The sequence below is a fragment of the Macrotis lagotis genome, chromosome 2 (genome assembly GCF_037893015.1).
Source record: "Macrotis lagotis isolate mMagLag1 chromosome 2, bilby.v1.9.chrom.fasta, whole genome shotgun sequence".
Classification (NCBI taxonomy): Eukaryota; Metazoa; Chordata; class Mammalia; order Peramelemorphia; family Peramelidae; genus Macrotis; species Macrotis lagotis.
In genome coordinates this window covers 62,564,481-62,582,726 of record NC_133659.1, presented here as the reverse complement: position 1 = coordinate 62,582,726, position 18,246 = coordinate 62,564,481, and the positions used below count along the sequence as shown (strand labels likewise).

The window sequence follows — 18,246 nt, the reverse complement described above, 5'->3', positions numbered from 1 at the left end:
CAGCCAATATTTAGGGAGGGTAATCTACATGGATGAAGAGAACCTCAAAAGAGAAAAGTTTGTGGTATGAAGGTAATAGAAGAGAGGGGGGCTGAAAGGAAGAACCAAGATTGTGTTTGTTGTATCTCTGAGTTCTCTCTGTGTGTCAGAGGATATGAGAAGGAGCCTTGAGTGTTGGAGAGAAAAGTCAAGGGTCCATGCTTACTTGAGATTTCTGGGAGTGTCCAAAGATGGAAAGCATATCTAGGAAAACATGTGTATTAGGCAACAGAACCAGGATTCATACAAGATCCACTGATTCCAAATCTAGAGCTCTTTTCTCTGGACCAAACACTTTTCCCACCCTTTTGATTATTACCAATGATGAATTTCATGGGATAAACAGCATAGAAGATCTCATCGAGGACATATGTGATCAGAAATGTGAATGAATGGACCATGTGGTGGGAATGAAAGATGGCAGAAGGACCATCTAAGAGCTAATTTCCATAAAATATCAAGGAGGAAGAGAGGAAGACTTCTAGCACATTGGATAGATACTCAAGAGTATGAGATTATAGAAAGACCATGGTCCTGGTAAAAAGGCCTGGGTTCACATCTCAGTTATCTTCCTGACTACAGCCACACAAACCAGTTAATTTTCTGGCTTCCTGATCTATAAAATGGGGATAATGATATTTATATTTTCTTATCTCCCAAGGTTCTGGTGAGGAAAACACTTTGCAGTCCTCAAAGGGCTACATAAATGTGAACTACTTGCCATCTTAAAGATACAGAAAGTCATGAACAAAGAATTATACAAGATGAGAATAACTCAAGTAGGTCCTAATCTGCACCCAGAAAAAGAAGCACCATATTGATGAAATAACACATCCTTGAAGTATTTTTTTCACTTATTGAGACACTAAAGCACAGAGAGGTTAAATTGCCCAAGGTGAAAAACAAATGAAACTGGGACTGAAACCTCAACTCTAACCTCTAGCTCTTTACAGGTCACAATGTGGTCTCCCGACCTGAAATGATAGTGAATTTGGCATAGTTTGAAGCAGGAAAGAAATTTCCCTTCAGTTTAGGATAATCCCATAAAAAAGAGGGACAAGGGAAGGGATTGGGTCTTTGGATGAGCTCCAGCCGTGCAAAGACTGAACTTTGACACTTGCAAGTTTGGGGTATGAGAGAAGGGGGCAAAGGGTCAGGTTTTATTAGCTTAAGTGGTGCTCTGGGATTGGAAGGCTAAGGAATTCAGAACTCTCACTGGTTCAAGAATTACTAGCAATTTCCCTGCCTAGAGATTGGGCTCCTTAGCCCTTTTTTTCTCAGTGTTTCCTGCAATAAGAAAAGACAAGAGAGACTAGCTGTTACCCTTCACACCTGACTGTCCCACTGGGCAGTGGGCCAGCCAACCACCTGTCCAGTGGAGGCAACCTCCCTCACGGCCTGTAAGCCCCAAAGAAGGGGGAGGGAATTTCAGTGGCTGCTGTGACTTCTGTCAGAACCTTCAAAGGAAGGACACCACCACCACCCACAACCTCCCAGAACTCACTGCAGCTCAGACTGTACCTTCTCTAGAACCAAGGACCCCTGCCCCAGCAGCTACTGGGGCTGCTGTTGGCAGCAGTGGGAACCATGTCTCCAGATCACCCAAGCTTCTGGGTCCTTGTGGTCCTGGGCTTTGGGTGGCTGGGCTTGGGGCAGCATGTAGCTGAAGCAGCTGTCCGACATCGCTATATAGCTGCTCAAATCATCAACTGGACCTACCGCCCTCAGACCAACAACCCAAGGTAATTCAAGACCTGCAGGAAATAGGGAGTGGGGTCAGGAGAGAAGGTAACAAGGAGTTTGCCTCACTGTCTCTCTGGGAAACAGACTCTTTCCTTGGGTCAGCTCATACTAGATCTGGCTAATTCCCTCTTTTTAACTGCAATTGATAGGACATGATGCAATATCTTGGTCATAAAACAATATCACTCTTCTATTTGTTCATTTGAATACTTGGGGAGTAAATTATTGTTTGATGAGCTGTGATCTTTGTGCTTGCAGCAAATATCATTTTATTTTTGAATACAATTTCTGATTTATTGTGGGGAAAAAACAAAATATTGAGCACAAACTATGCCAGTTAACCACATTGTCAATGTCTTTTTGAATTATTAAAGTAAAAATTATTCCTACCTGACTGCTTTTAAAAGTTGTTTATATTTTGGGTGCATTTTTAGCCACAGATTTCAGGAGATAGTATGCTGTAGTGGAGAAAACATAGATTGAAAATTAAAGGATTTAAGTTCAAATCATGTATTTGGCAATTACTACCTGCTTGACTTTGAGCAGTCACAATCTCTCTGAGCCTCATTGGTCTCCACTTTAAAATAAGAAAAGTTGAATTGATGACTTTTAAGGACCATCCCTCCCAGCCTGAACTCTACTATTTTATCTGGATGTTTAGTCCAAATTGTTTGTGATTATCATTTGATTTCCAATTTATGATATCAAATTTTGTTTCTAATTTTATGCCAAAAATCACTGTGAGAAAAAAGCAATAAATCTATTATTTTATGTTTCTTTAAAATTGCCTCATCAAAGCTCCCTGGGTCTGTTTCTTTCTCCTTTGTGATCTTTAGCTTCTACATGCCTATGAGAGAGAACTATCCCAATTAGACAGGTCATTTTATTAGGCAAATCTGGATTAAAATGCATTTATAAATTAGAGATCTTTGAATTAAATCTGAGGATTATATTTGCTTTTCAAACTGGTCTCACAACTTAGGGACTCTCAAAGGGGAAATGGAATTTTTCTGGATGAACTGGAATCAAAAAGCAAACCTATATAGTAAGTAAGGATTCCAATGAACTGTACATGTCTTTATTTTTAAATTGGGTCAATGAGGATATTATACTTATTTCAACCTGAAACCACAGTTTGGATGATTGGGAAAGGCATGTTCCTCTTTCAGAGTTGCGAAATCAGAGTTTTCTGCAGAGGTATGTCAAAATTATCTGAGAGCCTTTTAGATTACAAAATTAGTGGTTTGGTCTTTGAATAACTAAAATTCTCCACTTGAAAATTTTAATGGTAATAAAATGAATGTTAATGGGATCGAAGGATAAGGTGATCATTTACTTCTATACTAACACATTTAGGACCCTGCTATTAAGGAAAGATTAAAAGAAAACAATTGTGCTTTCCTGCTTATCTGGAAGAAACTAAATTGGTTGTAGGCTTGTCTTGTTTACACTGGATTCAAGCCTAGTTAATAACCAAAGTGTCATGAAAATTCTCTACAGAGACCATTCCATTTCTATTAGAACATGATTTGCTCATGGGGGGGGGTGTTCGTTCTGTCCCCCAATCTTTTAAAGGGCTTCCACTATAATCTTAGGAAGAGTTTTCCCCTGGTGTGTCAGTTACTGAGCCCCCTCCCTTAAAACCTATGGCATGAATGAACAAAACCCCAAGTTGCTCAGGCCACTCAGGTTCCTTTGATAAAAGGAACTTACAGGAAACTCTGTTGCATGGAATTGGAAAAACAGTCTAAATATTCTCCCTTTACAACCAAAAGGTAGTGGGAGAAACTATGTGTGACTTTTCAAGTAGCTAGATTCTTTTGGAGAAAGATATGGCAAAATACTCTAGTATCCTTGCAAAGAAAATCCCAAATAGGATCATGAAGAATTAGGTACAACTAAATTAGGCACAACTGTACAAGATAATTTTTATAGAGAAATCTTAATAGTGTTACCCCTTTCCCCAAAGTTTAATTCAAAAGAATGAACATATTAGAAATTTCTCTTTCATTTTACATAATAGGATCCAAACGACCTTTGGGAACAAAATATGATATGTTTACCTTTTGTCTTGAGGTAATTTTTTAAAAGGAAAATTGAACTTATTCAACTATTTCATAATTGCACTTCAGAGAGCTACATAATTTAAGAATTGGAACAGACCTGAGTCCACATGATCTAAATCATGCCTGAAAATTAATTCTCACCCCACCCCAACATACTCAACAATTATCATCCACTTTTATTTGAAGAGCTCCTAGGCAACCAGTCCATTCTACTTTGGAATAACTTCTTGTTATGCTTTCTTGACCTTCAAGCCTATATCCACTTACTTCTAGTCATATCCTGAGCTGAACAAGTATAATCACTTTTCCTTAGGAAAGCTTTTCAAGTATCATACTTGAAAATAGCTATCAAATCTCTCCATAAATATTCTCTTCTAGCTAAACATACTTAGTCCTTTTAAATGAATCAGCTATATATGATCTGAAGACCTTTTACCATTCTGGTTGTATTTATGATGTCACATTGTGTTTTAAGAACTCATTTAGCTCCTTATCTCTCATTCCTAATCTTGTCCAATGTTTATCAACTTTCATTTTTCACATGGAACCCCTCCCACCATTCCTTGGGAGCAAGAACTGAGTCATTTTTATTTTTGCATCTCCAGAATCTAGAACACTTCCTGAAGCATAATGGGAGCAAATGTTTACTGAATTGGGGGGAAAAGTGAAATTAAAAAAATTGGGAAAAATATCCTTCCTACAAGTAAATGCAAAAGAATTCTTGAAAAATGAAGGTATGACCATAGAATAGTTTTTAAACCAAACTTTTGTGTTTTATGCTTAGCTTAAAGTCCTCAGAGCCCACCTTTAAAAAAATGGTCTACAGAGAATATGATGCAGGTTTCATACAGGAAAAACCAAGATCGAACATGTCAGGTAAGTCTCAAATAAATTCTAAATCTAAACTCCTGTGAAAAGGTTAAATTGATAGACAGTCCTGGTGCTCTGTTGTCAACATAAGCACTACAGGAAGGTCCCTGGCAGCACTAGATAGACTATCCCGTCATGGCGGATTTACAGAAAGACATGGACAAGGGGAGCAGTTTATGACTAAGGAAGAGTTGGAGAACACCAAAATCCAATTAGATGATTTCGATTATATTAAATTAAAAAGTTTTTGCACAGATAAAACCAATGTAACCAAGATCAAAAGAAATGTAGTAAATTGGGAAACAATCTTTACAACTAATGATTCTGACAAAGGACTCATTTCTAAAATATACAGAGAACTGAGTCATATTTTTAAAACAAAAAGCCACTCCCCAATTGACAAATGGTCAAAGGATATGCAAAGGCAATTTACAGATGAGGAGATCAAAGTAATCTATAGCCATATGAAAAAATGCTCTAAATCATTAATTATTAGAGAAATGCAAATTAAAGCTTCTCTGAGGTACCACCTCACACCTCTCAGATTGGCCAGTATGACCAGGAAGGATGATCATTGTTGGAAGGGATGTGGGAAATCTGGGACACTATTACACTGTTGGTGGAGCTGTGAACTCATCCAACCTTTCTGGAGAGCTATTTGGAACTATGCCCAAAGGGCAACAAAAATGTGCATACCCTCTGACCCAGCAATACCACTACTGGGTCTATACCCTGAAGAGATGAGGAAAAAGGGTAAAAACATTACTTGTACAAAAATATTTATAGCAGCCCTGTTTGTGGTGGCAAAGAATTGGAAATCCAGTAAATGTCCTTCAATTGGGGAATAGCTCAGCAAACTGTGGTATATGTATGTCATGGAACACTATTGTTCTATTAGAAACCAGGAGGGATGGGAATTCAGGGAAGCCTGGAGGGATTTGCATGAACTGATGCTGAGTGAGATGAGCAGAACCAGAAAAACACCGTACACCCTAACAGCAACATGGGGGTGATGTTCAACCTTGAAGGACTTGCTCATTCCATCAGGGCAACAATCGGGAACAATTTTGGGCTGTCTGCAAAGGAGAGTGCCATCTGTATCCAGATAAGGAGCTGTGGAGTTTGAACAAAGTGCAAGGACTATTCCATTTAATTTAGAAAAAAAAAACAGATAGCTTATTGTCTGATCTTGTTACCTCTTAGACTTCTCTTTAAGGATATGATTTCTCTCTCATGACACCCAATTTGGATCAAGGTACAACATGGAAACAAAGTAAAGACTGACAGAGTGCTCTCTGAGGGGGGGGAGGGGGAGGGAAGCAAGATTGGGGGAAAATGTAAAACTCAAATAATATCTTTAATAAAAATAAATTAAAATTAAAAAAAGAAATCTCTAGTTGAGAGATTTCTATGTATTAAGGAGTTTGAAAAAAAAAAGAAAGAAAACCCCAAATATGGTCATGAGGAGTCAGACATGCCTAAAACTTGAGTGACTAAGAACAAAAACATCCCTTCCAAAGCTGCCTAATTTAGAATAATGATTCTAAAAAGGAACATATAAATAATGATACAACTGGGGTTAAGTGAATTGACTTACTTAGGGACTCTAGGCAACAAATACTTATTCCTTCAATGGAGAATAGTTTGTTCCTGTTTTTTTTTTCTCCTCTAATTTTCTCTTCCATTTTCTATGTCTTCCACACATCACTCTAGCCCATTGGAGTCAACTCTTAATTACTTGAGAGAACTAACCCTTAAATTTTGAGAGTGAGCATTTACAACCTCAGAAATGGGCAAATACTACAAATTAGGGTTTCATTTATAGTTTTATTGGTTAGGTAGACTTAAGAAAGTCAATAAACATTTAAGTCTCTACTATGAGCCAAGCTCTATTCTAAAGCACTGTATACAAAGAAAGGCAAAATACTTCACAGTCCAATGGGGGAGACAATATGCAAAAGACTTTGTACAAACAAGCCATAAACAGGATAATTTGGTGATAAATAACAGAGGAAAAGCATGAGAATTAAGGGGGGGTGGATTGGGAAAGGCTTCCTTGTAAGATTTTAGGAGAAGGTGAGATTTTGACTAGGACTTTTAGAAAGCAAAGGAAGTAAGGAGATGAAGATGAAGAAGAGCATTTTAAGAAAGACAGTCAGTGAAAACTGCATGAAGGCAGGAAATATAGTATCTTGTTTAGGAAACAACAAGGAGACCAGACTGGATTAAAGAATCCTTGACGAAATATAAGGTATAAGAAAACTAGACAAATGGAGAGCGGCTAGACTATAAAGAGCAAGAATACTAAGCAGGATTTTATATTCATTTCTGCAAGTGATAGGAATCCATTGAAATTTTTTGAGTGGGGGAAAGAACAAGTTTAAGGTCTGGTCTGAACTTTAGGAAAATAAATTTAATGACTGGGTCTTGGCAGACTAACCAGCAGACTATATCAATAGTCCAGAAGTAAAGATGTGTAAATATATATATAGAGAGAGATCTAGATCTCTCAGAATTGACATTGGCATTGGCATTGGCATCAGATTGGATTAATCCATAGTGAGAGTAAGGAGTTGAGACTGAAATCTAGGTTGTGAGTCTGGGGGATTGGAAAGACTGTGGTAGAGAAAACTCCAATAATTCCAATTAAACTTAAAAGTTTGGCCTACTTAGACTGACTTTCCTTTGAAGACCTGGTTGATAAAATTCGTGGGGTGTAATTTGAGTGACAGGATTCATTCATAGCTACCTAGAGTTGCAATGACAATTCACTCCAATCCTTTCATTCTCCAGATATGGAAACTCAGTATCAAGCGGTGATAGCCAGAAAACAGCAGTCAGGACAAGATTTCAGTCTCTAGATCCTTGGTATAGTGCTTTTTCCACTATCCCACACCTTGAGGAATGCTTATAAATTTGAGAATGCTTACCCTGAAAGGTTCATTGGGGTAGAGATCTGTATAGAGTTCAGGGAAGTTAGTTTGAGCTGAAAAATGTCTAGTTTTCTTCTACATACTATTAAATCAGTCATGAAATATTTGTGATAGAGGATGTTTTGAGTTAGCATAAAAAAGTGCTTTGTCTTGTTTATATTTAAGACCTCCATCTCTTGAAACAAGAAATCACTAGCTTATTGATTCACATTCTAACTCCATGAGTCTGAAATTATATGTTTGGGGTAAGAGTTCATTAGGCTATAAGCTTCCTGAGAGCAAGAATTATTTCTCTTTTCTGACTTTGAACAACCACCCCCCTTCCTCAAGGCTTAATAGAAATTCTCACACCCAATAGGTGCTTAATGATGATATTTTTCCTTTATTCTTGAAGAAGACCATAACATCAGGGATGTGATTCAGTGACAAACAAGTGAATGGGATTTGAGTGAGGTGCTGTACTAACTCACCAGCCTCATTTTTTCATCTGGAACCATCTGGTTCCAGTGGCCAGATATGAATCAAGACAACTGGAGATGGCCCTGGATTTGAGGCAATTGAGGTTAAGTGACTTGTCCAAGGTCACACCACTAGGAAGTGTCAAGTTTTCTGAGGTCAAATATGAATTAAGGTTCTTCTGGGTCCAGGGCAGGTGCTCTAGCCACTGTATACCTAATTTCCCAATTTATGGACATGAACTTTTATAACCAGTCTCCCTCCCCACTATAGGTTTTTCTAGCTATCTTCCTGTTTAGTTCCAAGTTTTTGTGCCTTCCCCTCCCCCCCAAGGTTTTCCCTTTTAACTGTTTTGTATCTTTGTTCTATGTTTCCATTTCTCTATAAGAATGAAATTCTTGGAAAGAAAAGAATGCTTTAGCTTCATTTTCCAATGCTTAGCACTCTGCCTGAGCATGGAAAGCACTTAATAAATGCTCCTTTATTGATTGATGGAAGGGAGGAAGAAAAGAGGAAGAAGAAAGGAGAAGGCATCCAAGAAAGGTCTTCAAAATCAGAAAACTAATTAAGTGATTTATTCCCAGCACAAACATCCACCAGGAATGTGCTTACCCTCCCTACAAGTGGGCTCACACATTGTATGAGATGAGAAGTCCCTTGTTTTGATTTAATTAAGAGGCTGAGGAAGATAGTTAAACCTAACATTTGAGTAAGGGATCTTCATGATGCAGATGACTGGGAGATTTGCTGGGAATGACCTAATTTTCCAACTTTAGGATTCCACATAGACACCAGCCAACAGCACCATGGTAATTAAGCACCCTGCACTACAGGAGATGGAACTTTAAGAGTACAACAAATACTTTAGCTGGCAAGAAACTTCCAGATCATGGGAAGCAAAACTTGTAGACAGCAGGGAATGGAGCAATAGACCAAGGGAGATATCAAGTCAATCCAACAGGCATTAATTAGACTCCTGGCATATATCAAAGCAATAGTTGTATAAAGATGAAGAATGCCCCCAAACTGAAATAATCCAAGAAGCTTAATAATGTTAAGCTCATATTATGGGTAAAAGGCAGAACCAAAAATAGTCCCTGACCTCATTTGTTGTTGATTTATTTTAGTTATATCAGACTCTTTGTGGTCCCATTTGAGGATTGTCTTGGCCAAGACTCTGGAGTGGCTTGCCATTTTCTTTCCAAGCTCATTTTACAGATGAGAAACTGAGGCAAACAGGATTAAGTGACCTGTCCATGATCTAATAAGTGTCTGAGGATCCACTTGAACTCATGAAGATGTGACTTTTTGGTTCTAAGTCCATGTTCTCTCCATTTCACAACCTAGATGCCTCTTCCAAACTTTAAGGAATTTATAATCCAGAGACTACTGGCTCTTAGAACAAAGAAAGGTTAGGAATTAGCAAGAATTTAGAAAAAAGAGCAAACACAATCCCAGAGAAGGCCAGGATGAAATCATCTTTACTATAGATAGGCAGGTAGTAGGAGATCAGAAAGATGCTTCAAAGGAAGGGTGGTGTGAGAGGGAAGAAAGACAATTAGAGAGAAAGTGCAACAACCCAAATAGAAACCAGTATCTAGAGGCAGCTTGTTGAAGCAAGAAACCTCAGACAGCTCTTGGTCATAGAACCTTGGGCAAAGTCACTTCAGTTCTCTGAGGCTCTATTTATAAGATGAGTTTGATATTTTTAATTTGATATATGTTAAAGAATAATTGTGGAGAAAGTATTTTGTAAAGTCCTATTTTCATGTTTTTCTCCAGTTTAATCACTGAAATTAGCAGCCTGATGCTTCTGACTTTTTCCTATAGTTTCTGTGGGATAAGAAATCAATTTTACAGAGGTGGTCTAAGTCTGATAGGCAAAATATAGGCATTTGATAGTAGCTAGATGAGATGGGGAGTGATCTGTTGTAGTGCTTGGTAATTAAAAGTATGATACTTTCCCACCCTCCAAGAAAGCACTATAGTGGTAGAGATGCCACCAACTTCATAACGAATAGAAAATGATCATAGAGATGGGGATTCGATATTATTGGTATGGGGGACTCTAGGTGAGAAAATTTATTCTACCAATGTAGGCTGATGCCTTTTATGCAATTATAGTCCAAGAGAGGTACCTGGGTGAAGTTACCTTTGATGATTTACCTAGACTCTCATAGCCAGTATATATCAGAGATAGGATGGGAACCCTGGGTTTTCATGACTTCAAGGCTAGCTTTCTGCATACTAGAACATGCTTTTTTAATTTCTTTTTTTAAATAAGGCTACACCTTTAAATTTTAAAAATTGCTGGTTTTCCTTTAAAAATATATATAACAAAATTGCTAGGTATTCTAAGGTTATTCCAAGTCTCCCTTAATGCCAATATCTCGTCTCTGAGATTATTTCCTAGCTTTCCTGTATATACTTTGCTTGTACACAGTGGTTTTCGTGTTGTCAGTCCCATAGATTGTGACTTCACAAAGGGAAAATACTATTTTTACCTTTCCCCCTTCTTTGTGTCTCCCATGCATACTTGCAGATGAAGAATCTGAAGTCGCAGAATGACTGAGTGATTTGCTTAAGGTCTTAAAGGAGGAAATGGAAGTTAGAATTTGAACCCATGATCCCTGATTACAAATCTAACACTTGCAGTACCCCATCAGGGACTCAGACCTAGTTCTTATGACTGTTGTTTATATATCCCCCATTCATAAGTCAATAAGCAACAAGCCTTTATTAAATGTTTATTAAGCGTTAGATACTTCATCTGCAAAATGGGTAGGAATGTTGGGCTAGGTGATTGCCAAGGTTTCTTTTAAAATTATGAACCTGTGTTATGCCATTAATTAGCTGTGTGAACTTGAGTAATGTTTTTGACCTTTTAAAGTATCATTTTTAAAGTCTCCTCATCCTATGAATCACAATCTCAACATTCAGCAAAAGACAGATTTTTCACTCCTTGTGAATAACCAATTACCAATCAATAAGCTACTCAGAAATGGGGAACATTTTTCCAACTGTCTTTTTTAAATATTAAAAGTACATATTAATGAAAACATTTCTGGAATCCATTTTATACTTTAAAAAAAAACAAATAGAATACTTTTCTGAGTCAAAAAGTCCAATATTGGGGACAGGGAATACAGATAATGGTAAGAATAGGACATATTTGAGTGAGGACTCCTGGATCTTTCCCCCTCCCCAGTCATACTTTGACTTGCTGTGTGATCTTTACATTTCTATTAATAATACCAATAGCACGTGTCTATATAAGGGCAATTAGGTGATGCAATAGGTAGAGTATCTGACCTGAAGTCAAGAAGACTCTTCTTCAAAAGTTCAAATTTGACCTCAGACACTTACTAGCTATGTGACCCTTGGAAAGCCATCCAACCCTATTTGTCACAGTTTCCTCATCTATAAAATAAGCTGGAGAAGGAAATGGTACTCCAGGATCTTTTCCATGAAAGTCCTATATGGGGTAACAAAGAGTTAATCATGACTGAAAAATGACTGAACAATATAGTGTCTATATAGTGCTTGAAGGTTTGTGAAGTACCTTATAAGAATTATCTCATTTGATCCTCACGACAACCTTGCAAGGTGGGTTTTTAAAATTATCTCCCATTTTGCAGTAGAGAAAGTAGAGGCTAAAACAAGGTGACTTGTACAATGTCTCTCAACCAGTGTCTGATTCAGGATTTGAACTCAGATCTCTCTGAGATATTCTCCTTATTAATGAGCTAGCTGCTAGTTCTTTTCTAACTTAAGGCAGGTAGGAGATCGCTAGTGCTAGCTACTATTCTGTAGCACAGCAGTTACAATTGGAGTAGTATGTTCATGTTATTTGTCTGGGGGTTCTGAACGTATTTACATTTTACTTTCTCATTTGTCATAGGACTTCTTGGACCCACTCTTTTTGCTGAAGTTGGAGACACTTTGAAGGTTCACTTTAAGAATCTGGCAAAGAAACCTTTAACTATCCATCCGCAAGGAATAGCATATAATAAACTGTCTGAAGGTAAGAAGAATTCAACATTTCCTAGCACAAAACCCAGAGTATTATAGTTTCCTGTTGATATCAATCGCTTTGGAACACAATCATCAGCCTGCTCAAGATGATTTTCTTCCAGCTGGATTAATTTTTGTTTGTTTGCTTTTTGGTTTGTTTGGGTTTTTTTCTTCTTGTTATTGCTGTTGTTCTTGGTAAGTCATTCAGGGTTAAATGACTTGGCCAGGGTCACATAGCTTATAAGCCTAAGTTCCTCTTGATTCCAGGGTTAGTGCCCTATGCATTGTAGCACCTTGCTGCCCTGGGATCAATATTAAAAGTGAACAATTCTGCTGTGAAAAGAATAGGAAAATAATTTTGTCAGCATCTTATGAAAAATTATTTTACTCAATAATGTAATGAGAATATTCTAGAATTTTAAACATTCTGAAGTGAAATCTCTAGAATTGTTGGCACTGTCAATATCCCTGTCCTCTTCTCCTCTGGTTTTCCTCATTCACAATTTCCTGACCCAGTGACTGACCACCTATTCTCTCTAAATTAAGTTCTGTTGCTCATCCAAGCTTCTCTAACTTCAAGTCTTCACCAAAGTCCTAGATTCTTCAAGAAGCTTGCCAATCCTCCTTCTTCTTAGTGGCTCCCCTCTGAGACTACCTCTAAGTTATCTGATTTCTTTTGTTTATACATCATTATTTGCATGTTATCTTCCACATTAGATTTTCCCATGAGAGCAGGAACTGGGATTTTTTTTGGTGGGGTAGGGCAGCACAGGCTTTCTTTTTATTCTTAGAACAACATAGAGTTGTTGCCAAGTCATTTTTTCAATCAAATCTGACTCCATGACCTCATTTCTGTAGGTTTTCTTAGCAAAGATAATGGAATGGTTTGACATTTCCTTCTTCAGCTCATTTTTACATAGGATGAAACTGAGGCAAACAGAGTTAAGTGACTTGTTCAGAGACAAGTATGTAATAAATACTAGTTTACTTGGTTTAAATCTGGCCTTATATGTAAGTGATTGATAATTTTAATGCATTAACTCTCTCTAAAGTATTTCCATCTTAAGAAGAGTCAAAGCCTCACCACCCTTCCCTTGATGGAGGCAATGAAACAAAGCTCCAGTTATGGATTTTTAAATATCCTTGAAAGCCAGTGCTGGTACTAATTTTACCAACTCAGGAACATAGGAGAGACCAACATTTGGATCCTAGACTATAGGAGTATTTTTTTTTAAAGTATCTCAGGAAAGAAAAGGTAAATAATACACAAAGCCACTGTGACATCACTCATCCTATGATCTTTACCTAAAGTTTTCCTTCACTTTTTTCTAAATAAACCTAATTTCCAAAATTTGTAAAGTGCCAACCCCTATTTCTGTTTGTATCTGTAGTGATAATGGAGTTCATCTATTTAGAAGGAATTTTCAATCTACTAAAAGAAGAGTTGGTAGAAATTTTTAGACTGCTTGAATGGTTCATCCATGTCCTCCTCATTTGCCTGAGGATATCTCCATAAGGGTTAAATAGCCCAAGAGCCTCTTCTCTAATAACAACATTCTCCCACTAAAGCCATCAAACTCCTTCCAGGTTGTCTTCTTTCTGTTGGGGTAACCACCATCCTCCCAATCAGGATGGTTTTCGAACTTGTATTTGTCCTCAACTTCTCATTCTTTCTCAATTGTCCTAGTTAATTGGGTGTTCAGTCTTGTCAAGTCTATTTTCTCAATAGCTCTCACACACATATTTCTTTTTTCTATTTACTTGGTTACTACTGTAGTTGAGAACATTATCACCTCTCATCTGGACTATTTCAAAAGTCACCTTCCTCTGCTTGACTCTTCTTTTTACCTCTCCAATCCATCTTCCACCATAGTTGCCAAAATAATCTTTCTAAAACACAAGCCTGATAAGGGCATTCTTTGGCTTAAGAATCTACTGTGGTTGCACAAAAATACTTTTAGCAGTTCTCTTTGTGGTGGCTGAGAATTGGAAATCAAGAGAATGCCCATTAATTGGGGAATGACTAAACAAACTATGGCATATTATTGTGGGAGAATATGACTGTGCTATAAAAAAATGAAAAGCAGTGTGACTACAGAAAAACCTGGAAAGACTTAAATGAACTGATACAAAGGACAGGAGAAATTTGATAACAACCATATAATGAATTGTGAATGACTTAGCTATTCTCAGCAAAATAATGATTCAAGAAAATTCTAAAGGACTTATGATGAAGCACATTATCTGTCTCCAGAGGACAAAACTTCTACTGTCTGAATATATGCTGAAGCATGCTATTTTTCACTTTCTTTAATTCTCTTTTTATTTGTCTTTGTGTACAAAATGACTAATTTGGGAATGTTTTACATAATTGCACATATATAATTTATATAGGGTTGCTTACCATCTCAGGGAGGCTTGCATAGGGAGAGAGGGAAAAAATTTGGAACTCAAAACTTTTCAAAAATATTTAAATTGTTTTAATATATAATGGGCAAAAATAAATAAATTGGAACAAATAGAAATAATTTAGCCTGCCATTTAAAGTCCTCCATAATTTGACTCCAAATGATCTACCTTATTTTATATTATTCCCCTTATGGCTCTCTCCATTCTATGCAAACTGGAATACTTTGTTTTATCTGAACTTATAGTCTATCTCTTACCTTTCTGCCTTAGTTAGACTTGCCTTGTATTCTGGGAATGTGCTCCCTTCTTGACTCTAGCTATTAGAAAGCTTAACCTTCATCAAGACTCAGGTCGAGGCATTTTCTTCATGAAGTCTTAAACAGTTTACCTCAATCTCAGGTTGTTAATGTTCCTTCTTTCCTCAAATTATTTTGTGCTTATTTATTGGTTTACATGTTGATTTTTCCCAGTATTCATAAAGTCAAAAGGCACTTATTAAGCACCTATTGTATGCATTGAGGACAGGGACTGAGATGGAAAGATGAAGGAACCAACAAAGGAATTCTATTCTGGGTAATACTAATTCTCAACATAAATAAGAACTAGTTAACAGGGAATGAAATCCCAAAATAATAAAGAAAGTATGCTGCCTTTACTCATTTCAATTCACTAAGAATAATGAAAAAAACTGGCAAGTATAATTGCTAAGCCCTTGACCATAATCTATGAAATATGGAGTATAAGTGAAATACTACAAAACTGGTAAGGGGCAAAAGTTGTTCCTTTAATAAAAGGAAAGACATAGAGTCTGCAAACTATTGTCAATGAGCTTAATTTAGATTTCTTGGCAAAGTCTGGAATGTAGGAGGGTTAGCGAAGAGCTATTAAGAAAACACCATGCAGACTAGTTTGATTAGAATGGAGAGAGTCAGAAGGGTTACAATATAAAATGCTTCTGGAAAGGTAGGTTGTTACAGTCAGCCAAGAAACATTTATTAAGAACATACTATGTGCCAGAATGATGCAGTACAATTGAACAGTATTTATTATCTGGAAAACAACAGAACTGCAAAAGCTAGCAGTTTCATGCTAGGCTGACCTTTTTTATTTTTATTTTTATTAATTTTTTGAGAGGAGTTTGATGTAAGGTAAACTCTTCCTAACAATTTGAGTTATGCGAAGGCTAATAAACTAGAGGTTGTCAAGTTTCCCTTTATTGGCGGTTTTGAGGCAATGACTAGATGACCCTTTATTAGTTCTCCTTTACCAGTCGAGGCAGAGAGGATTTTTGCTATCCTTTGAGATTATGTCCAAATCTGAAAAATCTTTGATTGGAAGACTGGGTTGAAAATGTTAGTTTCTCAGCTCCTCCCAATAAGTTTCCATCATATTTCTTTGTCCACTCAGAGTCATTATATTTACTTTTTGGATGATCAAAATGTTTTCTCTATTCTTCTGGTCCTACTTCCTTTACTTTTAGTTATTTCATTATAATTACTATTTAATGTTAATCATTATAAATAATAATATAGATTGCTAACATTAATTGTTAATGATTGAATTGGTTTATTATTAACATAAATTATAAATGTTTGTTATTGATATAATAATAATAGTATTAAGAATAGCTAGTATTTATATGTCACTTTGTAAAGAATTTAATAGGGGCAGCTAGGTGGCATAGTGGATAAAGCATGGCCCTGGAGTCAGGAGTACCTGGGTTCAAATCTGGTCTCAGACACTTAATAATTACCTAGCTGTGTGACCTTGGGTAAGCCACTTAACCCTGTTTGCCTTCCAAAAACCTAAAGAAAAGAATTTAATAAATATTGTCTCACATAATCCTCACAGGAAACCACTTCGTAGGTACAAATGTACAGATTAAGGGTTTTTTAGGTTTCTTTCTATTCCTAATTTTTTTAGACAATTAAATTATGGCATTTCATCACTCGTAACATCCATCATGTTTTCAGCTATAACAATATATAATCTTTACCAACAACTAAGGAAAGGTGTACTTCATTAAAATCCTGTGTTTTAAATACAGGGAGATATGTGTGTTGAATTTTGAATCCTGGTTGTGCTCTTTGCTCAGTGAATGAACCAAGGGTCATTGTCCTCTTTTTACTCTTTATTCCTAATAGAACATAGCTCCATCTTTTAATTATTAACTGACAATAATTCAGAATGCTCTACCTCCACATAGCATGAATTGTCCATGGGTACATTGCTATCTTTCCTTCATCCCTCTGAATCTCAACCCAGAATATGTAGGGTGCAAATTAAAAATAGATGGTAACTTTGAGAGTTATGGTCAAGTGTTATAAATTTCATCCTTTGTGATAACATGGAAGTCACATTGTTTATTTTATCTATGCAGCATATTAATATGGATCATATGAGATATTCTATTTGTCCTTTGTCAGATATTTTTCCTTAGAGGTTTTTTCCTGTGATGGGAATATTTCAGTTGAAAAATGATAGAGGGATAGGTATCCAAATCACGGCATGGCATCTAATCTCTTAAAAATGGTCACCAAATAATAAAATCAGAATTGGAGTTTCCATAAATTATTTTTGTTGACTGGGTATTCAATCTCTGAATCTACATGAATGCTGGGAGGTACAGTCCTGCACATGTAGAATTTTCTTCCCATCGTGGGAAGGCCTTAAACTATCATGAGTTCTGATCCAAGGACCAGGTTATGAAAAATTGGAGAAGTCCTGGGTTAGTTAGTGGAGTGGCAACAGTATCTGACCTTAATGGAGCTTACCATAAAGGAATCCTTTGGGTTCTGATTTTATAGTATAGAAAGATGAACTGTTTATACCCGGGAAATAGAGTCATTGGTAAGCCAAATTCAGGTGTCAAGCTTCTGGAGTGGGTGGAGCAGTAGGATGGATCAATGGAAGGATCCCCATTGCCTGTATGGTCATACCATGAAACCAAAATTCTCAAGGCTAGGGTTTCCAACTTCCTCACTGCCCCAGCCAGGCCCATCTCACAGATCCCATTGGAAAAATTAGGGTATAACCTCAGGCAAATTAGTTAAGCTTTCTAGGCTTCAGTTTCCTCTTAGTCTGATTATCCTAGGAGTTTACTACCTCTTTAGGTGGCCATTTCATTTTTGATAATTCTCATTCTAATTATTGTACAGTTCTAATTCTAATTCTAATTATTGTACAGTTTCCTTTAATTATGTGAAGGTTAAAATTTGTATTTCTGTAACAAAGGCTAGCCTTTCTATAGTGCTTTCTATAGTGCTTTAAGGTTTGCAAACTCTTTACAAGTATTATCTCATTTTGTAACTTCCACTCATGGTTCCTAGTTCTGCTTTTTGGGGTCCTGCAAAACAAGTCTTATGCTTCTTCTGGATGATAGCACTTCATATCTTCACCTTAAAGACAGCTATTAGGCTACCATGTTATCCCCAAGTCTTCTCTCCAGTTTAAACATCCTAATTTTCTTCAGCTGATATTCACGATCCCAATGGATCTCCCTTGACCATGATCCAGTTGGCAAGTACTCATCTAAGAATGTGACACCTACAGTTCAACAGAACAATTTGTGTCTGGCCTGACCAAGGCAGAGAACAATGGAAATGTCATTTCCCTCATCCTGGACACCATATTTTTCTTAATGTAATCTAAAATTTCATGTACCTTTTTTTATTGGATTGGTTGGTTTATTAGTCAGATTTTAAGTTGGAAGGGAT

At 36.8% G+C, this 18,246-nt stretch overlaps 1 protein-coding gene across 1 annotated transcript in view; it reads left to right on the top strand.

Annotated features, from left to right (window-relative positions):
• The first annotated feature begins 1,229 nt into the window (after window positions 1-1,229).
• F5 (coagulation factor V) overlaps window positions 1,230-18,246 on the top strand; it is an 83,565-nt gene continuing 66,548 nt past the window's right edge. Inside the window, exons 1-3 of the mRNA XM_074221964.1 lie at window positions 1,230-1,781; window positions 4,633-4,724; window positions 12,009-12,131. Coding sequence (XP_074078065.1) covers window positions 1,627-1,781; window positions 4,633-4,724; window positions 12,009-12,131 — 370 coding nt within the window. The 5' untranslated portion in view covers window positions 1,230-1,626. The remainder of the gene's footprint in view (window positions 1,782-4,632; window positions 4,725-12,008; window positions 12,132-18,246) is intronic.